The following is a 19,506-nucleotide window of genomic DNA, read 5'->3' as shown; positions in this document are numbered from 1 at the left end:
TGCTAATACAGACGCTCAAGCATGTAGAAGGTTGAGTTCCAACGTGTTGGCACCTCCTGGATGAGTGCTTTCACTGGCATTCGACGTTCATGTAGCAGGCGCCTCAGATGCTTCCGGGCCTTAAAAGAATGGCTGAAATGGTTGCACATTTTTCGGCAGGTGACCACTAACTGGCATGCTGGACTGTCTTTATCCAAGAATTTTTTAACAACCAGGTTTATACAGTGCACCAAACACGGCACTCTGAAATAGTCACCCAGATCCATGGCCTTAACTACATTGGCGCCATTATCCGTGGAAACATAACCAATGTCGCGTTTTTTGGGGACAGCCAGTGAAAGACCTTTGTGTTGAACTCATTCAAAATGTTTTCTGCTGTATGACGTTGCTCCAAGCCAAACATGGCTAGTGTTGCATGTTTCCGAGCAGCTTTAAAAACTTGGTCCAGATCAACACCTGCGTTTAGCTTTGCTTTAACCCCTGAAAAAGAGACCCAGTGTGCAGTGATGCACATGTAATCAGTGCCTGCGCCTCTGGTCCACATGTCTGTTGTCAGATGTATAGTGTGAACAGCACTCTTCTGCAAAGCTGCCCCAATCACCTCCAGCACATCTTCATGTAGTGCTGGAACCGCAACTCGGGCAAAATAGAACCGGCTAGGAACCTTCCATTTAGGGCAGAGCGCTGCCACTAATTCTAGAAAACCAACCCCTTCTACAAAAGAAAAGGGAGAAGATCCAGCGCTAGCATTTTAGCCAGCTTAGTGTTATACAGACGCACCATTGGGTGGTTGCGGTCATATGGTGCGTCTGAAAACAACATTTTTTTAATGTTGCCCTGGACCATTTTACGGGATGATGATGATGACTTCTTCGACCCAGTTACGCTCGCTGATGAACTTTTTCGCATTGGTGTCTCTCTCTGTCCCACACTCTTAGTGTGGCTCACAGGTAGTGTGCTGACAGGGGTACTGGGTGTAAGTGAAGTGTGTGACGCTTCTTCCTCCTCGTCATCATCAGATGGAACATCAACGTTTTCTCGACTTGCAATTCGGGCTTCCTTGATCTCCTTTAGGTGCGCCAACCATTGGACAGTGTGCTATCTGTCAAGATGACCTCTCTGGCCTCCAGTCCGATAGTTGGTACCAAGCTTACCACGACTAACTGCAAACTTACAAATGCTGCAAATGGCTATGTTTTCCCTTTTTGGACAAACACTAAAGAAGTCCCAAACTGCGGACTTGAAATGTCTGTGGGGGCTGGAGGAGGCGATACTGGTGGTGGTCATGCTGCTAATGCCAGATGAAGTGGAGGATGTGTATTGCTGAACTTTACTACGTTGTGCACTTTCACCACCACTAATTGAGGTCGAGGTGGATGGAGGTCCCTTCTGGCGAGTAAGAAATATGGAAGCGGTAGGTTGTGGTGTACTAGTTAACTTCAATGATTGTGGTGTTCCCATTGCCTCCTCGTCGACTTCATCATCACGCTCAGCAGCTTGTCGGGCTAGGGTCAAAATGTCTGTTTGCTGCATGCCCGCTGGGGCTTCAGTGACGTTAGTGATGACTGCGTCGTCGTCGTCGTGAGAGTCTTCAGCAGCAGGAGTATACACCACGTCTTGTTGAGCGTCATCACACTCCATAACTATGAGAGTTTCGACGACCTTCCTTTTACGCTTAGCTACCTTTGTCAGATCATGGTGGGCCTCAGCCTCACTCTCAGACGGCAGTGGTGCTGGTTCCCAAGTAAGATCCATATCATCAGAAGGAGGTGGGCTTGAAGAAGATGTAGACACCAACACCCTTGATCTTTTCCTTGCTCGGGATGTGGAAGACAATGAATGATCATCAGGAGGAGTGGCTTCCTCAAATGATACCTCGGCTTGATTGTCGATTTCCAGATCTGCCCCTACTTCTGGAGGAACAACTATTGTGGCCACTTGTTGTGCCCCTCCATGCACCTCTGCTTGCTCCTCCTCTCCTTGCGCCGCCTCTCCTTCCACATGTACTTGGGCTTGTACTTGCACATGTGGTTGTTGTTGCGGCTGTGGTTGTTCAACACTCGTCAGATGAGTTACAACAACCTGTGTTGATTGAGGGACATTGCTGCTACTTTCTTGCGATGAGCCAACATCACTGGTCGATGGTGATTGAACAAGTAGACTGGCTGCCTCTGCAGCAGTCAAGGGCTTGGACTTAAGTTGGCGTGGGGGTGGTGGCACTGAGCCCAATGGAGCGGGGGTGCTGCTCCCAGCTTGGTCCCCAGCAGATCCCGCTGCTGCTGCAGGCGTACTTTTTTTTTATTCCCAAAAAATGTGGCGGGCTGCATACCAGTCTGCTTGGTAACTTGCTTCTTCTGCTCCTTTCTGGCATCTTTCTTGCTAGAGGAGCTGCGGGGAACTTTTTTTGGGGCCATCTTCTTCAGATGTCACTCTGAACAGCAGGCCGCAGTTGCACAAGTTGCAGAGTTGTCTGTGGCCACACGTGACGTTGTGCTGCACACACCGCAGCAGGACTTCTTCCTGGCACTGGTGGTTCTCTTGTGCACCTACAAGCAATGGAAGACAGAGGAACATCAGTTATACACCCCAAAAAGTTGAAAAATCACACAAAAATCAACACAATCCCAGCCCATCCAGGGCCTCAATGATGTTTAAATTCAAGAAGACACCCCACAGAAAGACTAGGCCCATGCACCACTCACTACCCCTGGGCAAAAGGCCCCACCAGCAGCCCCAAAAAAACGACAAAAACCACAAAATTCAGCACAATCCCAGCCCATCCATGGCCTCAATGGTGTTTAAATTCAAGAAGACACCCCACAGAAAGACTAGGCCCATGCACCACTCAATACTCCTGGGCATAATGGATGAAAGCTAGGCAAAATGGGTGCAGGCCTCAGACACTGCCTCTCTTCAAAATGTCCCCTTGAACCCCAAGCACATGTTGCCTGTACCAGCACTCAAGATGGCCACCACCACCACCCACATGGCCAGTCCACATCAACAGTACACCCCAAAAAAAACGAAAAACACACACAAATCACCACAATCCAATGCCATCCAGGATGTTTACATTAAAAAGACCCCACAGGCAGACTCATTCCATGCACCACTCACATCCCCTGGGCAAAAGGCCCCACCAGCAGCCCCAAAAAAATCGACAAAAAACACAAAATTCAGCACAATCCCAGCCCATCCATGGCCTTAATGGTGTTTAAATTCAAGAAGACACCCCACAGAAAGACTAGGCCCATGCACCACTCACTACCCCTGGGCATAATGGATGAAAGCTAGGCAAAATGGGTGCAGGCCTCAGACACTGCCTCTCTTCAAAATGGCCCCTTGAACCCCAAGCACATGTTGCCTGTACCAGCACTCAAGATGGCCACCACCACCACCCACATGGCCAGTCCACATCAACAGTACACCCCAAAAAAAACGAAAAACACACAAAAATCACCACAATCCAATGCCATCCAGGATGTTTACATTAAAGAGAGTGAGACCCCACAGGCAGACTCATTCATTGCACCACTACCCCTGGGCAAAAGGCCCCACCAGCAGCCCCAAAAAAATCGACAAAAACCACAAAATTCAGCACAATCCCAGCCCATCCATGGCCTCAATGATGTTTAAATTCAAGAAGACACCCCACAGAAAGACTAGGCCCATGCACCACTCACTACCCCTGGGCATAATGGATGAAAGCTAGGCAAAATAAGTGCAGGCCTCAGACACTGCCTCTATTCAAAATGGCCCCTTGAACCCCAAGCACATGTTGCCGGTACCAGCACTCAAGATGGCCACCACCACCCACATGGCCAGTCCACATCAACAGTACACCCCAAAAAAACGAAATACACACAAAAATCACCACAATCCAATGCCATCCAGGATGTTTACATTAAAAAGACCCCACAGGCAGACTCAGTCCATGCACCACTCACTACCCCTGGGCAAAAGGCCCCACGGGCAGCCCCCAAAAAATCGTCAAAAACCACAAAATTCAGCACAATCCCAGCCCATCCATGGCCTCAATGATATGTTTAAATTCAAGAAGACACCCCACAGAAAGACTAAGCCCATGCACCACTCACTACCCCTGGGCAAAAGGCCCCACCAGCAGCACCAAAAAATCGACAAAAACCACACAATTCAGCACAATCCCAGCACATCCATGGCCTCAATGATGTTTAAATTCAAGAAGACACCCCACAGAAAGACTAGGCCCATGCACCACTCACTACCCCTGGGAATAATGGATGAAAGCGAGGCAAAATAAGTAAGTGCAGGCCTCAGACACTGCCTCTCTTCAAAATGGCCCCTTGCACCCCAAGCATATGTTGCCTGTACCAGCACTCAAGATGGCCATCACCACCCACATGGCCAGTCCCAATCAACAGTACACCCCAAAAAACGAAAAACACACAAAAATCACCACAATCCAATGCCATCCAGGATGTTTACATTAAAAAGACCCCACAGGCAGACTCAGTCCATGTACCCCTGGGCAAAAGGCCCCAACAGCAGCCCCAAAAAACCGACAAAAACGCAAAATTAAGCACAATCCCAGGCCATCCATGACCTCAATGATGTTTAAATTCAACAAAACAGTTGTATCATGCACCCATAACTAACCCTGGTCCTACTGGATACTGTGGCTTCCCACAATATATTTTATTTAATGTTCTGAAAAAGTTCCAAAATTGTAGTTGCAGCAACTGTAATGCCCCAAACAAACTTACTTGTGAAAGTTGATTTCTAATCCAAAAGTGATCCAAGGAAAGACAAAAAGGCCTCAAATCCAAATATCCAGCAGCATCCACAAAAAGTAATCCTTCCAGGTCAAGGTCCAAATGAAAGTGACCAGCACATGAAGAAAGCACTGGGAGGAGCCTGCTGGACAGGAACAGGAAGTTGGAGACCGTGGGGCACTTCCTTCCTCCCCGCCCCAAAAAAAATGGACTCCTTGCAAAAATAAGTGCAGGCAAATGTCAACCTGAGGAGTGATTCTGATAAAAATCATCATTTTCTGAAAGTTTATGCTGTTTGCTGGTGGATTTCTTGTGCAGAATTGCAAAATCTCCAACGCCAACTACAGGCCAATCTCCCTCCTCCCTGGAACTAGCAAAATCGCCGAAAAACTGGTAAACAGAAACTATCCCAATTTCTGGAAACCAATGATCGGCTGAAAAGATCGCAAACGGGATTCCGCCCAGGGCAGGGCACCGACATCGCCCTCCTGGTAGCGGTGGAAGAGGCCAGAGCACTGCTCGACACTGGAGGATCAGTGGCAGTGATCCTCCTTGACCTCAGTGCGGCCTTCGACACCGTCAACCACCAACTCCTGATCCAACGCCTCAGGAGTGTCGGCGTGGAAGGAAAAGCACTGTCCTGGCTATCCTCCTTTTTGGGGCATCGGTCCTTTCAAATCTGGGAGAACAACACCCGCTCCTCCGAAAAACCCCTCCAGTGTGGCGTACCTCAGGGCTCCTCCCTGAGCCCCACATTGTTTAACATCTACAAGTCCCCACTGGAGAAGGTAGTCATCCCTTTCGGAGTGAGCATCGTCAGCTACGCTGACGATACACAACTAGTGGTCTCCCTATCCCACCCAAGCCAACAACCTCCGGACCTCTATAATTGTCTCACGGATATACAAGGATGGATGAACCGTTCCCATCTCAAACTTAACGGCTCTAAAACCGACATCCTCCTCCTGGGTCAGAAGGGACCCTCCCTGTCACCGAACATCTGGTCACAGAACATCTGGCCACCCTGTTTAGGCCCGCCCCCAGACCCAAAATCCGAGGTTAAGAGCTTGTGAGTCTGGCTCGAAAAAGACCTTTCGTTTGCCACACAGGCAAAGAAAGTAGCCGGAACATGCTTTGGGCTCCTGAAATCAATCCGTAAGATCCTCCCTTTACTCCCTCCTACCGCAAAAAAACTATTGATCCAAGGCCTAATACTTTCCAGGATCGATTACAGCAATTCCATCTACCTGGGCGCTCCTGAGGCCACTCTGAACCGGCTACAGAGGATCCAAAATGCGGCTGCCCGGATCGTCACCAACACACCCGCAAGAGCCTCAGCTAAGCCGGCTCTTAGGCTTCTCCACTGGCTCCCGATCAGGGAACGAGTCCAGTTCAAAGCCCTTTGCCTGGCCCACAAATCTCTGCAAAACAAAGGACCTCCGATCCTAGCTAAATTCATCATACCGTACAAAGCCGGAAGAGCTCTTCGCTCCGATCAGGAACATTTCATCACCATCCCCAGAGTCAAGAAGGCCCGGACGGGTGGAAGACGCTTCTCGGTTCATACCGCACGTCTCTGGAATGCCCTCCCCCGCGAGATCAGAACAGAACCCAACTATCTACGTTTCAGAAAGAGGCTGAAAACCGTCCTTTTCCCTTAAATCCCCTTCTCACCTCCTTGCCCCTCACTCCCCTCTGGTTAATTGTTCCTAGCGCTGGGATACTCACGGATGACTACGCGCTCTATAAAATGTATTAATAATAATAATAATAATAATTTCGCGAGTGCGAGATTGTTGCTTCCCGCCGCACCTACGTGTTCGCAATTGCGAACTCTCGCGATGCGTGCTGTGCAAGGTGGCAAGCCGCGATTACGTATTCGCGGGCGCCAAACTCCCGCGGGATCCCGCAGCAAGATCCAAAATGGCGCAGCACTTGCAAAATATCGAGAAAAACAACTCGGCAAACGCTGAATGACGGAAAGTGAACGCCGCGCCCCACGCGCGCGCCGCAATATTGTATCACCAAGCAAAAAAATCCACCGCGAGCGGATTTGCGGATTTTCGGCAAATTCGCACGAGTTCGCGGATTGCAAATTTGCAGAAAATACGCAAAATACGCGAGCGGAGCGGATTTTAAGCCCATGCTTAGCCTCCATGTCTTCTTGAGTCGTCTGCAGGTGCATCTGGACTTGTGGAGGGCAGGAGTAAACCAGCTGGCTTTCTTGGAGTGTTGCTTGTCTGCTGTCATAACCCATGGAGTGCAAGGATGGTGAAATGAAAGTTGATGCCTCACTGTTTTTCCCCAGCAATGCATCACATTTCATAAATGAGGCCCTGAAACTGCATTTCCTCTTCCCCTGGGATTTTGGCTGGTCATCCTGGCTCTTGGGGGGTTTTAGAGGGTTGTTGACTAGGGCTGAACTTGGCCCTCGCTGCTCCATGCTGCATTCCGGTGTTTTTATTTAATTATTTCCTTATAGGTGTATTCGTAAACTCTTTTTGCCGCTAGACACTGAAAAGTGACGTTAGGGCTGACTAGCGTGAACTTCCTACTAAACAGCAAGAAAACAGCTTACAGCAATTCTTGAAAATATACCCCAATATATGTAACTTTTTTTGTTCTTCCTTTTTTGAACATTGATGAAAGTCTTTATGCTATTTGTTTAGATAGACATTCATTTGCTCAGGAGATAACCCCTTTAATCATTTTTTCTGGAAAAGATAACTTTCATGCACCTGTTGTAGTAGGCTGAGAAGAACAGCAGTCAGTGATCATATTGGACTTATTAGGGGAGCTGTTTCTTTCTTTGCCCCCATATGTTGCTACCTATGCATCCCACTCCTGACATATATATAAGAATCGCATTCATTCATTCGTTCAAATTGGATTTGTAACTTTCTGCAAGGTAAATCCTGATATGAAAGTGAACTCAGTTTTAATGACCAGGGGTTCGCCAAGAGCTTCTTAAAACTCAGGACTGTACTGGTAGTTTCCAAGATTTCCACATTGGATGCCTTTTTGAGACCGCTGCACTGGTTCCAGTACTGCGGTACCGGGGTGGTGCCTTGGTACAGCCGAGGCCACTGGAACGATTGTGTTGGTTATTGTGGCTGCAATCTGTCACATTCATGTGCTTTACAGAACAACAGGGGAGTGACCAAGGGCCAGGGATTTGAATCATTCTGTAAATGTTGTGTGCATTGGGATCAGGTGCAGCTTAGTGGGACTGGAGCCTGATCCGCAGGTAAGTTGCAAGCAGCAGATGTTTGATAACCTACCTGTAATGGTGACATTGGGTACATGTGTGGTATGAAGTCAGCTCACAACAAATCAGATTGCTGTTTATTTAGAATTTGTTTATCCACAAAGCCGTACCTGTCGACCATGGCATGGTGACACCAGAACACGGGGTCATTGGCAGACACCTTCAGACTCCCCATATCTCCTCCAACGGTGCCGTGAATCTTATTGTGCATGTCGTCCACCCCAGTCTCACCCGTAGTGACGTTGATAGAGCCTAAAGGAAGAGAGAAAGGACTCGATCAGACAGGGGATATGGACCACAGTGAGACTGGAGAGGAAGCAATGATGGAGGAATCTCAAGAAGTTAGAGACACAATCTAGAGGCAGGAAGTCTCAGAATCTTATAACTCCCCAGTCCCTGAATGTTTGGGCTGGTGCCAGGAATATGTGTAGTATCCTGTGACTCCTCAGTACAGAGCTGTCTGATTTGCTGTCTGGAATGCTTGTAGTATCACGTGTCCCAGTTCCATGCATTTCTGAGCTGGGGTCAGGAATGAGTGTAGTATCGTGTGTGTCCCCATTGCCTGTATGCCTGCACTCGTTTCTGGAATGTGTGTAGTATCCTGTGTGTCCCCATTGCCTGTATGCCTGCACTCGTTTCTGGAATGTGTGTAGTATCCTGTGTATCCCCATTGCCTGTATGCCTGCACTCGTTTCTGGAATGTGTGTAGTATCCTGTGTCTCCATTGCCTGTATGCCTGCACTCGTTTCTGGAATGTGTGTAGTATCCTGTGTGTCCCCATTGCCTGTATGCCTGCACTCGTTTCTGGAATGTGTGTAGTATCCTGTGTATCCCCATTGCCTGTATGCCTGCACTCGTTTCTGGAATGTGTGTAGTATCCTGCGTGTCCCCATTGCCTGTATGCCTGCACTCGTTTCTGGAATGTGTGTAGTATCCTGCGTGTCCCCATTGCCTGTATGCCTGCACTCGTTTCTGGAATGTGTGTAGTATCCTGCGTGTCCCCATTGCCTGTATGCCTGTACTCATTTCTGGAATGTGTGTAGTATCCTGTGTGTCCCCATTGCCTGTATGCCTGCACTCGTTTCGGGAATGTGTGTAGTATCCTGTGTGTCCCCATTGCCTGTATGCCTGCACTCGTTTCTGGAATGTGTGCATTATCCTGTGTGTCCCTTGCTTCCTCCGATGTCTGAGCTGGTGTCTGGAATGTGTGCATTATCCTGTGTGTCCCTTGCTTCCTCGGATGTCTTGGCTGGTGTCAGGAATGTGTGCAGTATCCTGTGTGTCCCTCGCTTTCTCCGATGTCTGAGCTGGTGTCTGGAATGTGTGCATTATCCTGTGTGTCCCTTGCTTCCTCGGATGTCTGGGCTGGTGTCAGGAATGTGTGCAGTATCCTGTGTGTCCCTTGCTTTCTCCGATGTCTGAGCTGGTGTCTGGAATGTGTGCAGTATCCTGTGTGTCCCTCACTTCCTCGGATGTCTGGGCTGGTGTCAGGAATGTGTGCAGTATCCTGTGTGTCCCTCGCTTCCTTGGATGTCTGAGCTGATGTCTGGAATGTGTGCAGTATCCTGTGTGTCCCTCGCTTCCTCGGATGTCTGAGTTGGTGTCAGGAATGTGCGCATTATCCTGTGTGTCCCTTGCTTCCTCCGATGTCTGAGCTTGTGTCAGGAATGTGTGCAGTATCCTGTGTGTCCCTCGCTTTCCCCGTATGTCTGAGCTGATGTCTGGAATGTGTGCAGTATCCTGTGTGTCCCTCGCTTCCTCGGATGTCTGAGCTGGTGTCAGGAATGTGTGCAGTATCCTGTGTGTCACTCGCTTCCTTGGATGTCTGGAATGTGTGCAGTATCCTGTGTGTCCCTCGCTTCCTCGGATGTCTGAGCTGGTGTCTGGAATGTGTGCAGTACCCTGTGTGTCCCTCGCTTCCTTGGATGACTGAGCTGGTGTCAGGAATGTGTGCAGTATCCTGTGTGTCCCTCGCTTCCTCTGATGTCTGAGCTGGTTTCTGGAATGTGTGAAGTTTCCTGTGTGTCCCTCGCTTCCTCGGATGTCTGAGCTGGTGTCTGGAATGAATGTAGTACCATGTGTGTTCCCATTCCTTGTATGTCTGAGCTAGTGTCTGGAATTTGTACAGTATCCTGTGTGTCCCTCGTTTCCTCGGATGTCTGAGCTGGTGTCTGGAATGAATGTAGTATCCTGTGTGTCCCTCGGTTCCTCGGATGTCTGACCTGGTGTCTGGAATGTGTGCAGTATCCTGTGTGTCCCTCGCTTCCTCGGATGTCTGAGCTGGTGTCAGGAATGTGTGCAGTATCCTGTGTGTCCCTCGCTTCCTCGGATGTCTGAGCTGGTGTCAGGAATGTGTGCAGTATCCTGTGTGTCCCTCGCTTCCTCGGATGTCTGAGCTGGTGTCTGGAATGTGTGAAGTTTCCTGTGTGTCCCTCGCTTCCTCGGATGTCTGAGTTGGTGTCAGGAATGTGCGCAGTATCCTGTGTGTCCCTCGCTTCCTCGGATGTCTGACCTGGTGTCTGGAATGTGTGCATTATCCTGTGTGTCCCTCGCTTCCTCGGATGTCTGAGCTGGTGTCTGGAATGAATGTAGTATCCTTTCTGTCCCCGTTCCCTGCATGTCTGAGATATTGTCTGGAATGAGTTTAGTATCATGTGTGTTCCCACTCCTTGTATGTCTGAGCTGGTGTCTGGAATGTGTTTTGAATCCTGTGGGTTCCCATTCCCCATGTTTCTGAGCTGGTGTCTGGAATGTGTATAGTATCTTTTGCTCCCTTTTCCCTGAATGTCTGAGCTGGTGTCTGGAATGTGTGCAGTATCCTGTGTGTCCCTCGCTTCCTCGGATGTCTGAGCTGGTGTCTGGAATGTGTGCGGTATCCTGTGTGTCCCTCGCTTTCTCGAATGTCTGAGCTGGTGTCAGGAATGTGTGCAGCATCCTGTGTGTTCCTCGCTTCCTCGGATGTCTGAGCTGGTGTCTGGAATGTGTGCAGTACCCTGTGTGTCCCTCCCTTTCCCCGTATGTCTGAGCTGATGTCTGGAATGTGTGCAGTATCCTGTGTGTCCCTCGCTTCCTCGGATGTCTGAGCTGGTGTCTGGAATGTGTGCAGTATCCTGTGTGTCCCTCGCTTCCTCAGATGTCTGAGCTGGTGTCTGGAATGTGTGCAGTATCCTGTGTGTCCCTCGCTTCCTCAGATGTCTGAGCTGGTGTCAGGAATGTGTGCAGTATCCTGTGTGTCCCTCGCTTCCTCCGATGTCTGAGCTGGTGTCTGGAATGTGTATAGTATCTTTTGCTCCCTTTTCCCTGAATGTCTGAGCTGGTGTCTGGAATGTGTGCAGTATCCTGTGTGTCCCTCGCTTCCTTGGATGTCTGAGCTGGTGTCTGGAATGAGTGCAGTATCCTGTGTGTCCCTCGCTTCCTCGGATGTCTCAGCTGGTGTCTTGAATGTGTGCAGTATCCTGTGTGTCCCTCGCTTCCTCGGATGTCTGAGCTGGTGTCAGGAATGTGTGCAGTATCCTGTGTGTCACTCGCTTCCTTGGATGTCTGGAATGTGTGCAGTATCCTGTGTGTCCCTCGCTTCCTCGGATGTCTGAGCTGGTGTCTGGAATGTGTGCAGTACCCTGTGTGTCCCTCGCTTCCTTGGATGTCTGAGCTGGTGTCTGGAATGAGTGCAGTATCCTGTGTGTCCCTAGCTTCCTCAGATGTCTGAGCTGGTGTCAGGAATGTGTGCAGTATCCTGTGTGTCCCTCGCTTCCTCCGATGTCTGAGCTGGTTTCTGGAATGTGTGAAGTTTCCTCTGTGTCCCTTGCTTCCTCGGATGTCTGAGCTGGTGTCTGGAATGAATGTAGTATCCTTTCTGTCCCCGTTCCCTGCATGTCTGAGATTGTGTCTGGAATGAGTGTAGTACCATGTGTGTTCCCATTCCTTGTATGTCTGAGCTGGTGTCTGGAATTTGTACAGTATCCTGTGTGTCCCTCGTTTCCTCGGATGTCTGAGCTGGTGTCTGGAATGAATGTAGTATCCTGTGTGTCCCTCGCTTCCTCGGATGTCTGACCTGGTGTCTGGAATGTGTGCAGTATCCTGTGTGTCCCTCGCTTCCTCGGATGTCTGAGCTGGTGTCAGGAATGTGTGCAGTATCCTGTGTGTCCCTCGCTTCCTCGGATGTCTGAGCTGGTGTCTGGAATGTGTGCAGCATCCTGTGTGTCCCTCGCTTCCTCGGATGTCTGAGTTGGTGTCAGGAATGTGCGCAGTATCCTGTGTGTCCCTCGCTTCCTCGGATGTCTGACCTGGTGTCTGGAATGTGTGCATTATCCTGTGTGTCCCTCGCTTCCTCGGATGTCTGAGCTGGTGTCTGGAATGTGTGCGGTATCCTGTGTGTCCCTCGCTTTCTCGAATGTCTGAGCTGGTGTCAGGAATGTGTGCAGCATGCTGTGTGTCCCTCGCTTCCTCGGATGTCTGAGCTGGTGTCTGGAATGTGTGCAGTACCCTGTGTGTCCCTCCCTTTCCCCGTATGTCTGAGCTGATGTCTGGAATGTGTGCAGTATCTTGTGTGTCCCTCGCTTCCTCGGATGTCTGAGCTGGTGTCTGGAATGTGTGCAGTATCCTGTGTGTCCCTCGCTTCCTCGGATGTCTGAGCTGGTGTCTGGAATGTGTGCAGTATCCTGTGTGTCCCTCGCTTCCTTGGATGTCTGAGCTGGTGTCTTTAATGAGTGCAGTATCCTGTGTGTCCCTCGCTTCCTCAGATGTCTGAGCTGTTGTCAGGAATGTGTGCAGTATCCTGTGTGTCCCTCGCTTCCTCCGATGTCTGAGCTGGTGTCTGGAATGTGTATAGTATCTTTTGCTCCCTTTTCCCTGAATGTCTGAGCTGGTGTCTGGAATGTGTGCAGTATCCTGTGTGTCCCTCGCTTCCTTGGATGTCTGAGCTGGTGTCTGGAATGAGTGCAGTATCCTGTGTGTCCCTCGCTTCCTCGGATGTCTCAGCTGGTGTCTTGAATGTGTGCAGTATCCTGTGTGTCCCTCGCTTCCTCGGATGTCTGAGCTGGTGTCAGGAATGTGTGCAGTATCCTGTGTGTCACTCGCTTCCTTGGATGTCTGGAATGTGTGCAGTATCCTGTGTGTCCCTCGCTTCCTCGGATGTCTGAGCTGGTGTCTGGAATGTGTGCAGTACCCTGTGTGTCCCTCCCTTTCCCCGTATGTCTGAGCTGATGTCTGGAATGTGTGCAGTATCTTGTGTGTCCCTCGCTTCCTCGGATGTCTGAGCTGGTGTCTGGAATGTGTGCAGTATCCTGTGTGTCCCTCGCTTCCTCGGATGTCTGAGCTGGTGTCTGGAATGTGTGCAGTATCCTGTGTGTCCCTCGCTTCCTTGGATGTCTGAGCTGGTGTCTTGAATGTGTGCAGTATCCTGTGTGTCCCTCGCTTCCTCGGATGTCTGAGCTGGTGTCAGGAATGTGTGCAGTATCCTGTGTGTCACTCGCTTCCTTGGATGTCTGGAATGTGTGCAGTATCCTGTGTGTCCCTCGCTTCCTCGGATGTCTGAGCTGGTATCTGGAATGTGTGCAGTATCCTGTGTGTCCCTCGCTTCCTCGGATGTCTGAGCTGGTGTCTGGAATGTGTGCAGTACCCTGTGTGTCCCTCGCTTCCTCGGATGTCTGAGCTGGTATCTGGAATGTGTGCAGTATCCTGTGTGTCCCTCGCTTCCTCGGATGTCTGAGCTGGTGTCTGGAATGAATGTAGTATCCTTTCTGTCCCCGTTCCCTGCATGTCTGAGATTTTGTCTGGATTGAGTGTAGTACCATGTGTGTTCCCATTCCTTGTATGCCTGAGCTGGTGTCTGGTATTTGTACAGTATCCTGTGTGTCCCTCGCTTCCTCGGATGTCTGAGCTGGTGTCTGGAATGTGTGCAGTATCCTGTGTGTCCCTCGCTTCCTCGGATGTCTGAGCTGGTGTCTGGAATGTGTGCAGTATCCTGTGTGTCCCTCGCTTCCTCGGATGTCTGAGCTGGTGTCTGGAATGTGTGCAGTATCCTGTGTGTCCCTCGCTTCCTCGGATGTCTGAGCTGGTGTCTGGAATGTGTATAGTATCTTTTGCTCCCTTTTCCCTGAATGTCTGAGCTGGTGTCTGGAATGTGTGCAGTATCCTGTGTGTCCCTCGCTTTCTCAAATGTCTGAGCTGGTGTCAGGAATGTGTGCAGTATCCTGTGTGTCCCTCGCTTCCTCGGATGTCTGAGCTGGTGTCTGGAATGAATGTAGGTTCCTTTCTGTCCCCGTTCCCTGCATGTCTGAGATATTGTCTGGAATGAGTGTAGTGCCATGTGTGTTCCCATTCCTTGTATGTCTGAGCTGGTGTCTTAAATGTGTATAGTATCTTTTGCTCCCTTTTCCCTGAATGTCTGAGCTGGTGTCTGGAATGTGTGCAGTATCCTGTGTGTCCCTCGCTTTCTTGGATGTCTGAGCTGGTGTCAGGAATGTGTGCAGTATCCTGTGTGTCCCTCGTTTCCTCGGATGTCTGAGCTGGTGTCTGGAATGAATGTAGTATCCTGTGTGTCCCTCGCTTCCTCGGATGTCTGACCTGGTGTCTGGAATGTGTGCAGTATCCTGTGTGTCCCTCGCTTCCTCAGATGTCTGAGCTGGTGTCTGGAATGTGTGCAGTACCCTGTGTGTCACTCGCTTCCTCGGATGTCTGAGCTGGTGTCAGGAATGTGTGCAGTATCCTGTGTGTCACTCGCTTCCTTGGATGTCTGGAATGTGTGCAGTATCCTGTGTGTCCCTCGCTTCCTCGGATGTCTGAGCTGGTGTCTGGAATGTGTGCAGTACCCTGTGTGTCCCTCCCTTTGCCCGTATGTCTGAGCTGATGTCTGGAATGTGTGCAGTATCTTGTGTGTCCCTCGCTTCCTCGGATGTCTGAGCTGGTGTCTGGAATGTGTGCAGTATCCTGTGTGTCCCTCGCTTCCTCGGATGTCTGAGCTGGTGTCTGGAATGTGTGCAGTATCCTGTGTGTCCCTCGCTTCCTCGGATGTCTGAGCTGGTGTCTGGAATGTGTATAGTATCTTTTGCTCCCTTTTCCCTGAATGTCTGAGCTGGTGTCTGGAATGTGTGCAGTATCCTGTGTGTCCCTCGCTTTCTCAAATGTCTGAGCTGGTGTCAGGAATGTGTGCAGTATCCTGTGTGTCCCTCGCTTCCTCGGATGTCTGAGCTGGTGTCTGGAATGAATGTAGGTTCCTTTCTGTCCCCGTTCCCTGCATGTCTGAGATATTGTCTGGAATGAGTGTAGTGCCATGTGTGTTCCCATTCCTTGTATGTCTGAGCTGGTGTCTTAAATGTGTATAGTATCTTTTGCTCCCTTTTCCCTGAATGTCTGAGCTGGTGTCTGGAATGTGTGCAGTATCCTGTGTGTCCCTCGCTTCCTCGGATGTCTGACCTGGTGTCTGGAATGTGTGCAGTATCCTGTGTGTCCCTCGCTTCCTCAGATGTCTGAGCTGGTGTCTGGAATGTGTGCAGTACCCTGTGTGTCACTCGCTTCCTCGAATGTCTGAGCTGGTGTCAGGAATGTGTGCTGTATCCTGTGTGTCACTCGCTTCCTCGGATGTCTGGAATGTGTGCAGTATCCTGTGTGTCACTCGCTTCCTTGGATGTCTGGAATGTGTGCAGTATCCTGTGTGTCACTCGCTTCCTTGGATGTCTGGAATGTGTGTAGTATCCTGTGTGTCCCTCGCTTCCTCGGATGTCTGGGCTGGTGTCTCGAATGTGTGCAGTATCCTGTGTGTCCCTCACTTCCTCGGATGTCTGAGCTGGTGTCTGGAATGTGTACAGTATCCTGTGTGTCCCTCGCTTCCCCAGATGTCTGAGCTGGTGTCTGGAATGTGTGCAGTATCCTGTGTGTCCCTCGCTTCCTCGGATGTCTGAGCTGGTGTCTGGAATGTGTGCAGTATCCTGTGTGTCCCTCGCTTCCTCGGATGTCTGAGCTGGTGTCAGGAATGTGTGCAGTACCCTGTGTGTCCCTCGCTTCCTTGGATGTCTGAGCTGGTGTCTGGAATGTGTACAGTATCCTGTGTGTCCCTGGCTTAATGGAAAACGGGATGCGTTTCAAAAACAAAAATGAAGTTTTCTTCTCTTTTTTTAAGAGTAGGCAGTGGTTCTTAGGACCAGTGTCTGCTCTTCAAAAACACTGTAACAAACATTCACAAAGGGGAAGGGGTCCCACTCCCCAAGGGTTCACTTCAAATTTGCAAATGAGTTACCACCTACTTAAACTAGGTGGTAAAATGTGAATGTTTTGTGACCGCGTTTCGGTCACAAAACATTCCTACTTACTGAGGCGATTCGGTATTAGGAAAGGATGCCTTGAACACGCCCCTTCCTAATAGGGAATCGCAACCCCATTTTCCGATTCGGTAACAGGTTACCAAATCAAAAAATAGGGTATGCTGCATCTGAAAAGCATTTTTTGCATTCACAAAGAGGCCGATTGTGTGAATTGTTGCATTTGTGAAGACAAAAATGCTTGATGCATGTGGCCCTTAGTTTCCAAAGTGTCCTTGTTCCTCGCATGTCTGAGCTGGTATCTTGAATATGTAGTATCCTTTGAATCCCTTTTACCCATATTTCTGGGCTGGAGTCTCGAATGTGTGTAGTATCCTGTGCGTTCCCATTCCCTGTATGTCTGAGCAGGTGTATGGAATGCTAAGAGTTATAAAATAGACACACAAACTCTCAAAAGCATTCTGGAGGTAAAGTAAAACGTGGTAGAAAAAAAAGAAAACACGCTGCCACCTAAACTTGTGAGGCATATTCTTGGAATGCAAAAATAATGCATTTGATTGCATTGAGTGGGGGCGGGACTGCAAGCCCCACGAGTCCCTGTGGCAGGAGCCGCCCACGCCATCACTTCCCACCCAGAGGCGCTGTATTTATTTATAAGGGGACCCACTGTGCGGTACGCATGCGGGATGCGGCCCGGCGCGGGCCCGGGCCCGGGCCAACACCGGGCCTGTCTTCATCCATCATCACCCAGAAGAGGCTGGGCTGGGCCAGCCCCTTTCGATGTTGCATCCGGGATCTAACGGCGAGTGATTCAGCCTATTTGATACCCTATATAGCTGGGAATAAAAATGGGCAAAGGAAAGCAGGGGGATTTTTTACTCCGCCCCCAAGCACCTCTACCTCTATTGATAAGATGCTTCAAAGGACAATAGAGGATTTGTAACAGAAATTAAATTCACCGAGAGACGACTATCCCTGGGCGGAGGTCATTCCGTAGAGGACCCGCGCCCTTCCTCCCTATCTACGAATTCAACAACCACTGAGGCGCCTGATCATCAAAGTAGTCATTTAAATGCCTTTCATAGCAAGAGGGACAAAATATGCACTTCACAAAGAAGTAAAGATTCAAAGCATGAAAGTATAGTGGGAGAGTGAATGTAACCCCCAAAAAAATCCAAGCGGGTCGTAAAGAGGAAAAACCCAGTGTTGCATGCTGCTACCCCTACAGACCCTGAACAGCCATCACCCAGCCTTGCCCATCATTGGAAAAACAAGGAAGCTTCTGAACCCAACTGAAATCCCCAATAGCCAGATCATTTAATGGAGACATTAATTGAACAGATAAAAGGAATTTTAATGGAACATCTGTCCCCTATCAGTGCCCCAGCAAGGCTTTGATGCCTACAAATTCAACAGCTACTTCCCAGGGGCCAATGACTGACTTGACTTCCATGCAGGGTGGCTGGAGGAGCAAGGAAACACTAGAACCAATAAGAACATCGGCCATATTACAATTTGCCAATTAAAATCAATGGTCGGGAGACTAAAGTTCTGCCAAGTACGAATCTAATCTCATGACAGGGAAACCCAGCCGCCATGGGAGTCCAAGAAAACGGGGAGGGAGGCACCACCAAAAAGAAACTAAAACCCTTCCGATAATTCATTTACCACCAGCAGCCTGCCCATATGTGGTGGTGATGGCAGAAGTTCCACCATTGAGAGATGGACAGATCGGGTTTCCAGTACCAAAAGCCCACGACATTCTTGTTACCCGTCGAGTAGGGTGGATTGGTAGGGGAACGAAAGACCACCCAGGTGGCTGGGTAATCATCAAGTTCAGGAACCCTGCTGTGGCCCACAAATTGTTATTCGGTTTTAATTTCCATCAGGCAAGGGGGCACTGACTTAGTGCTCCATTCACTAGGGTATTTTTATCAATCCCTATCAACCTTAGAGGGAGCACAGGTTCAATCCTAAATGACAAATGTTCACTCCCCGCTGCACTTTGCACCCTTTAGCCTTCATTGGGTGGTCTGCAGCTTAATGTGCCAGTAAACCACAGGTTTGGACCATTGGACCATGTTGACTGATTCAATGATGTAGAGTACACCACAGTGGTGAGAGATGTTCTGTTGGTAACTAGATCAGATGGCATCTCCAGCAGGAGCAGAAGGGTCCCACCCCAGTGTTGGGTCAGACACCACCAGGTCCACAACCTAACCTGAACCTCTTTTGCCACATAAGGTACTGCACCCTGCAACATTGGTAGAGACTGCCAGCCAGAGCAAAACTTGGTTGTGTTCAGTGTAGTGAATTATACTTGCATGTGAATAAAGGGCATGCCTGTCAGGCCGTGATGTGCAAGAGCACCTTCTAAGCAAGGCAGTTTGCATAACAGCTTCCACCAAACAGGGCTATCTAAACAACCATTGGCATAGCCAATAGGTCTCGCTTTTGGGACCTTATAAGTATTTAGTTATGCAGAACAACATCATTGCTGCAACAACATCAACTGTTGCATGGCTAAACACTTATAAGTTCCCAAAGGCGAGACCTATTGGCTATGCCAATGCTTGTTATCCGTGTCACTGGAGTTAAATCCTACAGGCCCACTCAGGTAAAGTTCTCGTCTTTGCACCTTACCAGATTCTAGAGCTGAGAATGGTGTATGTATTGTGCATGTTTCTGAATGGAGCCTGCATGGTACATACATTGTGTTTTTAAGTGAACAAAACACACAGAGGTAACAGTTATACAGGAGCGCTCCTGTATAACTGTTACCTCTGTGTGTTTTGTTTACATTAGTTTTGGAGCAGCCGCATAAGCTAGAATGAATAGAGACAAGGAAGCTGAACAACTTTTAGATAACTTAGTGGCAGGTGGATCAATAGGAGCTGCCATGGGACCTCCTAAAGAGACTAAGAAAGAAGGCCTGAGAGCCAAGTTTGTTAAACTTGAATCCCTCAAACGTACAGAACTTAATAAATGGTGGGATGCGGCAACATTGAGACAATACTTGAAACTTAATAGGATTCCCCGAGGGCTGAGATCCCAGATCATACCCACGTATGAGGATCTCGAGCCGGACCTGTATCATACTTGGGAAAAAGAACTGAATGCAAGTTCTAGAAATCTCATCAATATTTTGATTGAGAATGCTGAAAGAAAAATAGCAAAGTTACTGGTTGAGATCCAAAAGGTGGAGGATGAGATTAAGGAGTTGAACCTT

The 19,506-nt window shown here is 49.4% G+C and overlaps 1 protein-coding gene across 1 annotated transcript in view; it reads right to left on the bottom strand.

Annotated features, from left to right (window-relative positions):
• The window catches only part of LOC144773654 (tyrosinase-like), a 190,876-nt gene that overhangs the window by 61,090 nt on the left and 110,280 nt on the right, over positions 1–19,506 (bottom strand). The window contains exon 4 of the mRNA XM_078658803.1: positions 8,133–8,274. Within this exon, the coding sequence (XP_078514929.1) occupies positions 8,133–8,274 (142 nt within the window). The remainder of the gene's footprint in view (positions 1–8,132; positions 8,275–19,506) is intronic.

Source organism: Lissotriton helveticus, chromosome 8, assembly GCF_964261635.1.
Source record: "Lissotriton helveticus chromosome 8, aLisHel1.1, whole genome shotgun sequence".
Lineage (NCBI taxonomy): Eukaryota > Metazoa > Chordata > Amphibia > Caudata > Salamandridae > Lissotriton > Lissotriton helveticus.
The sequence above is the reverse complement of the archived record's forward strand: the minus strand, read 5'-3'. Positions and strand labels throughout refer to the sequence as shown.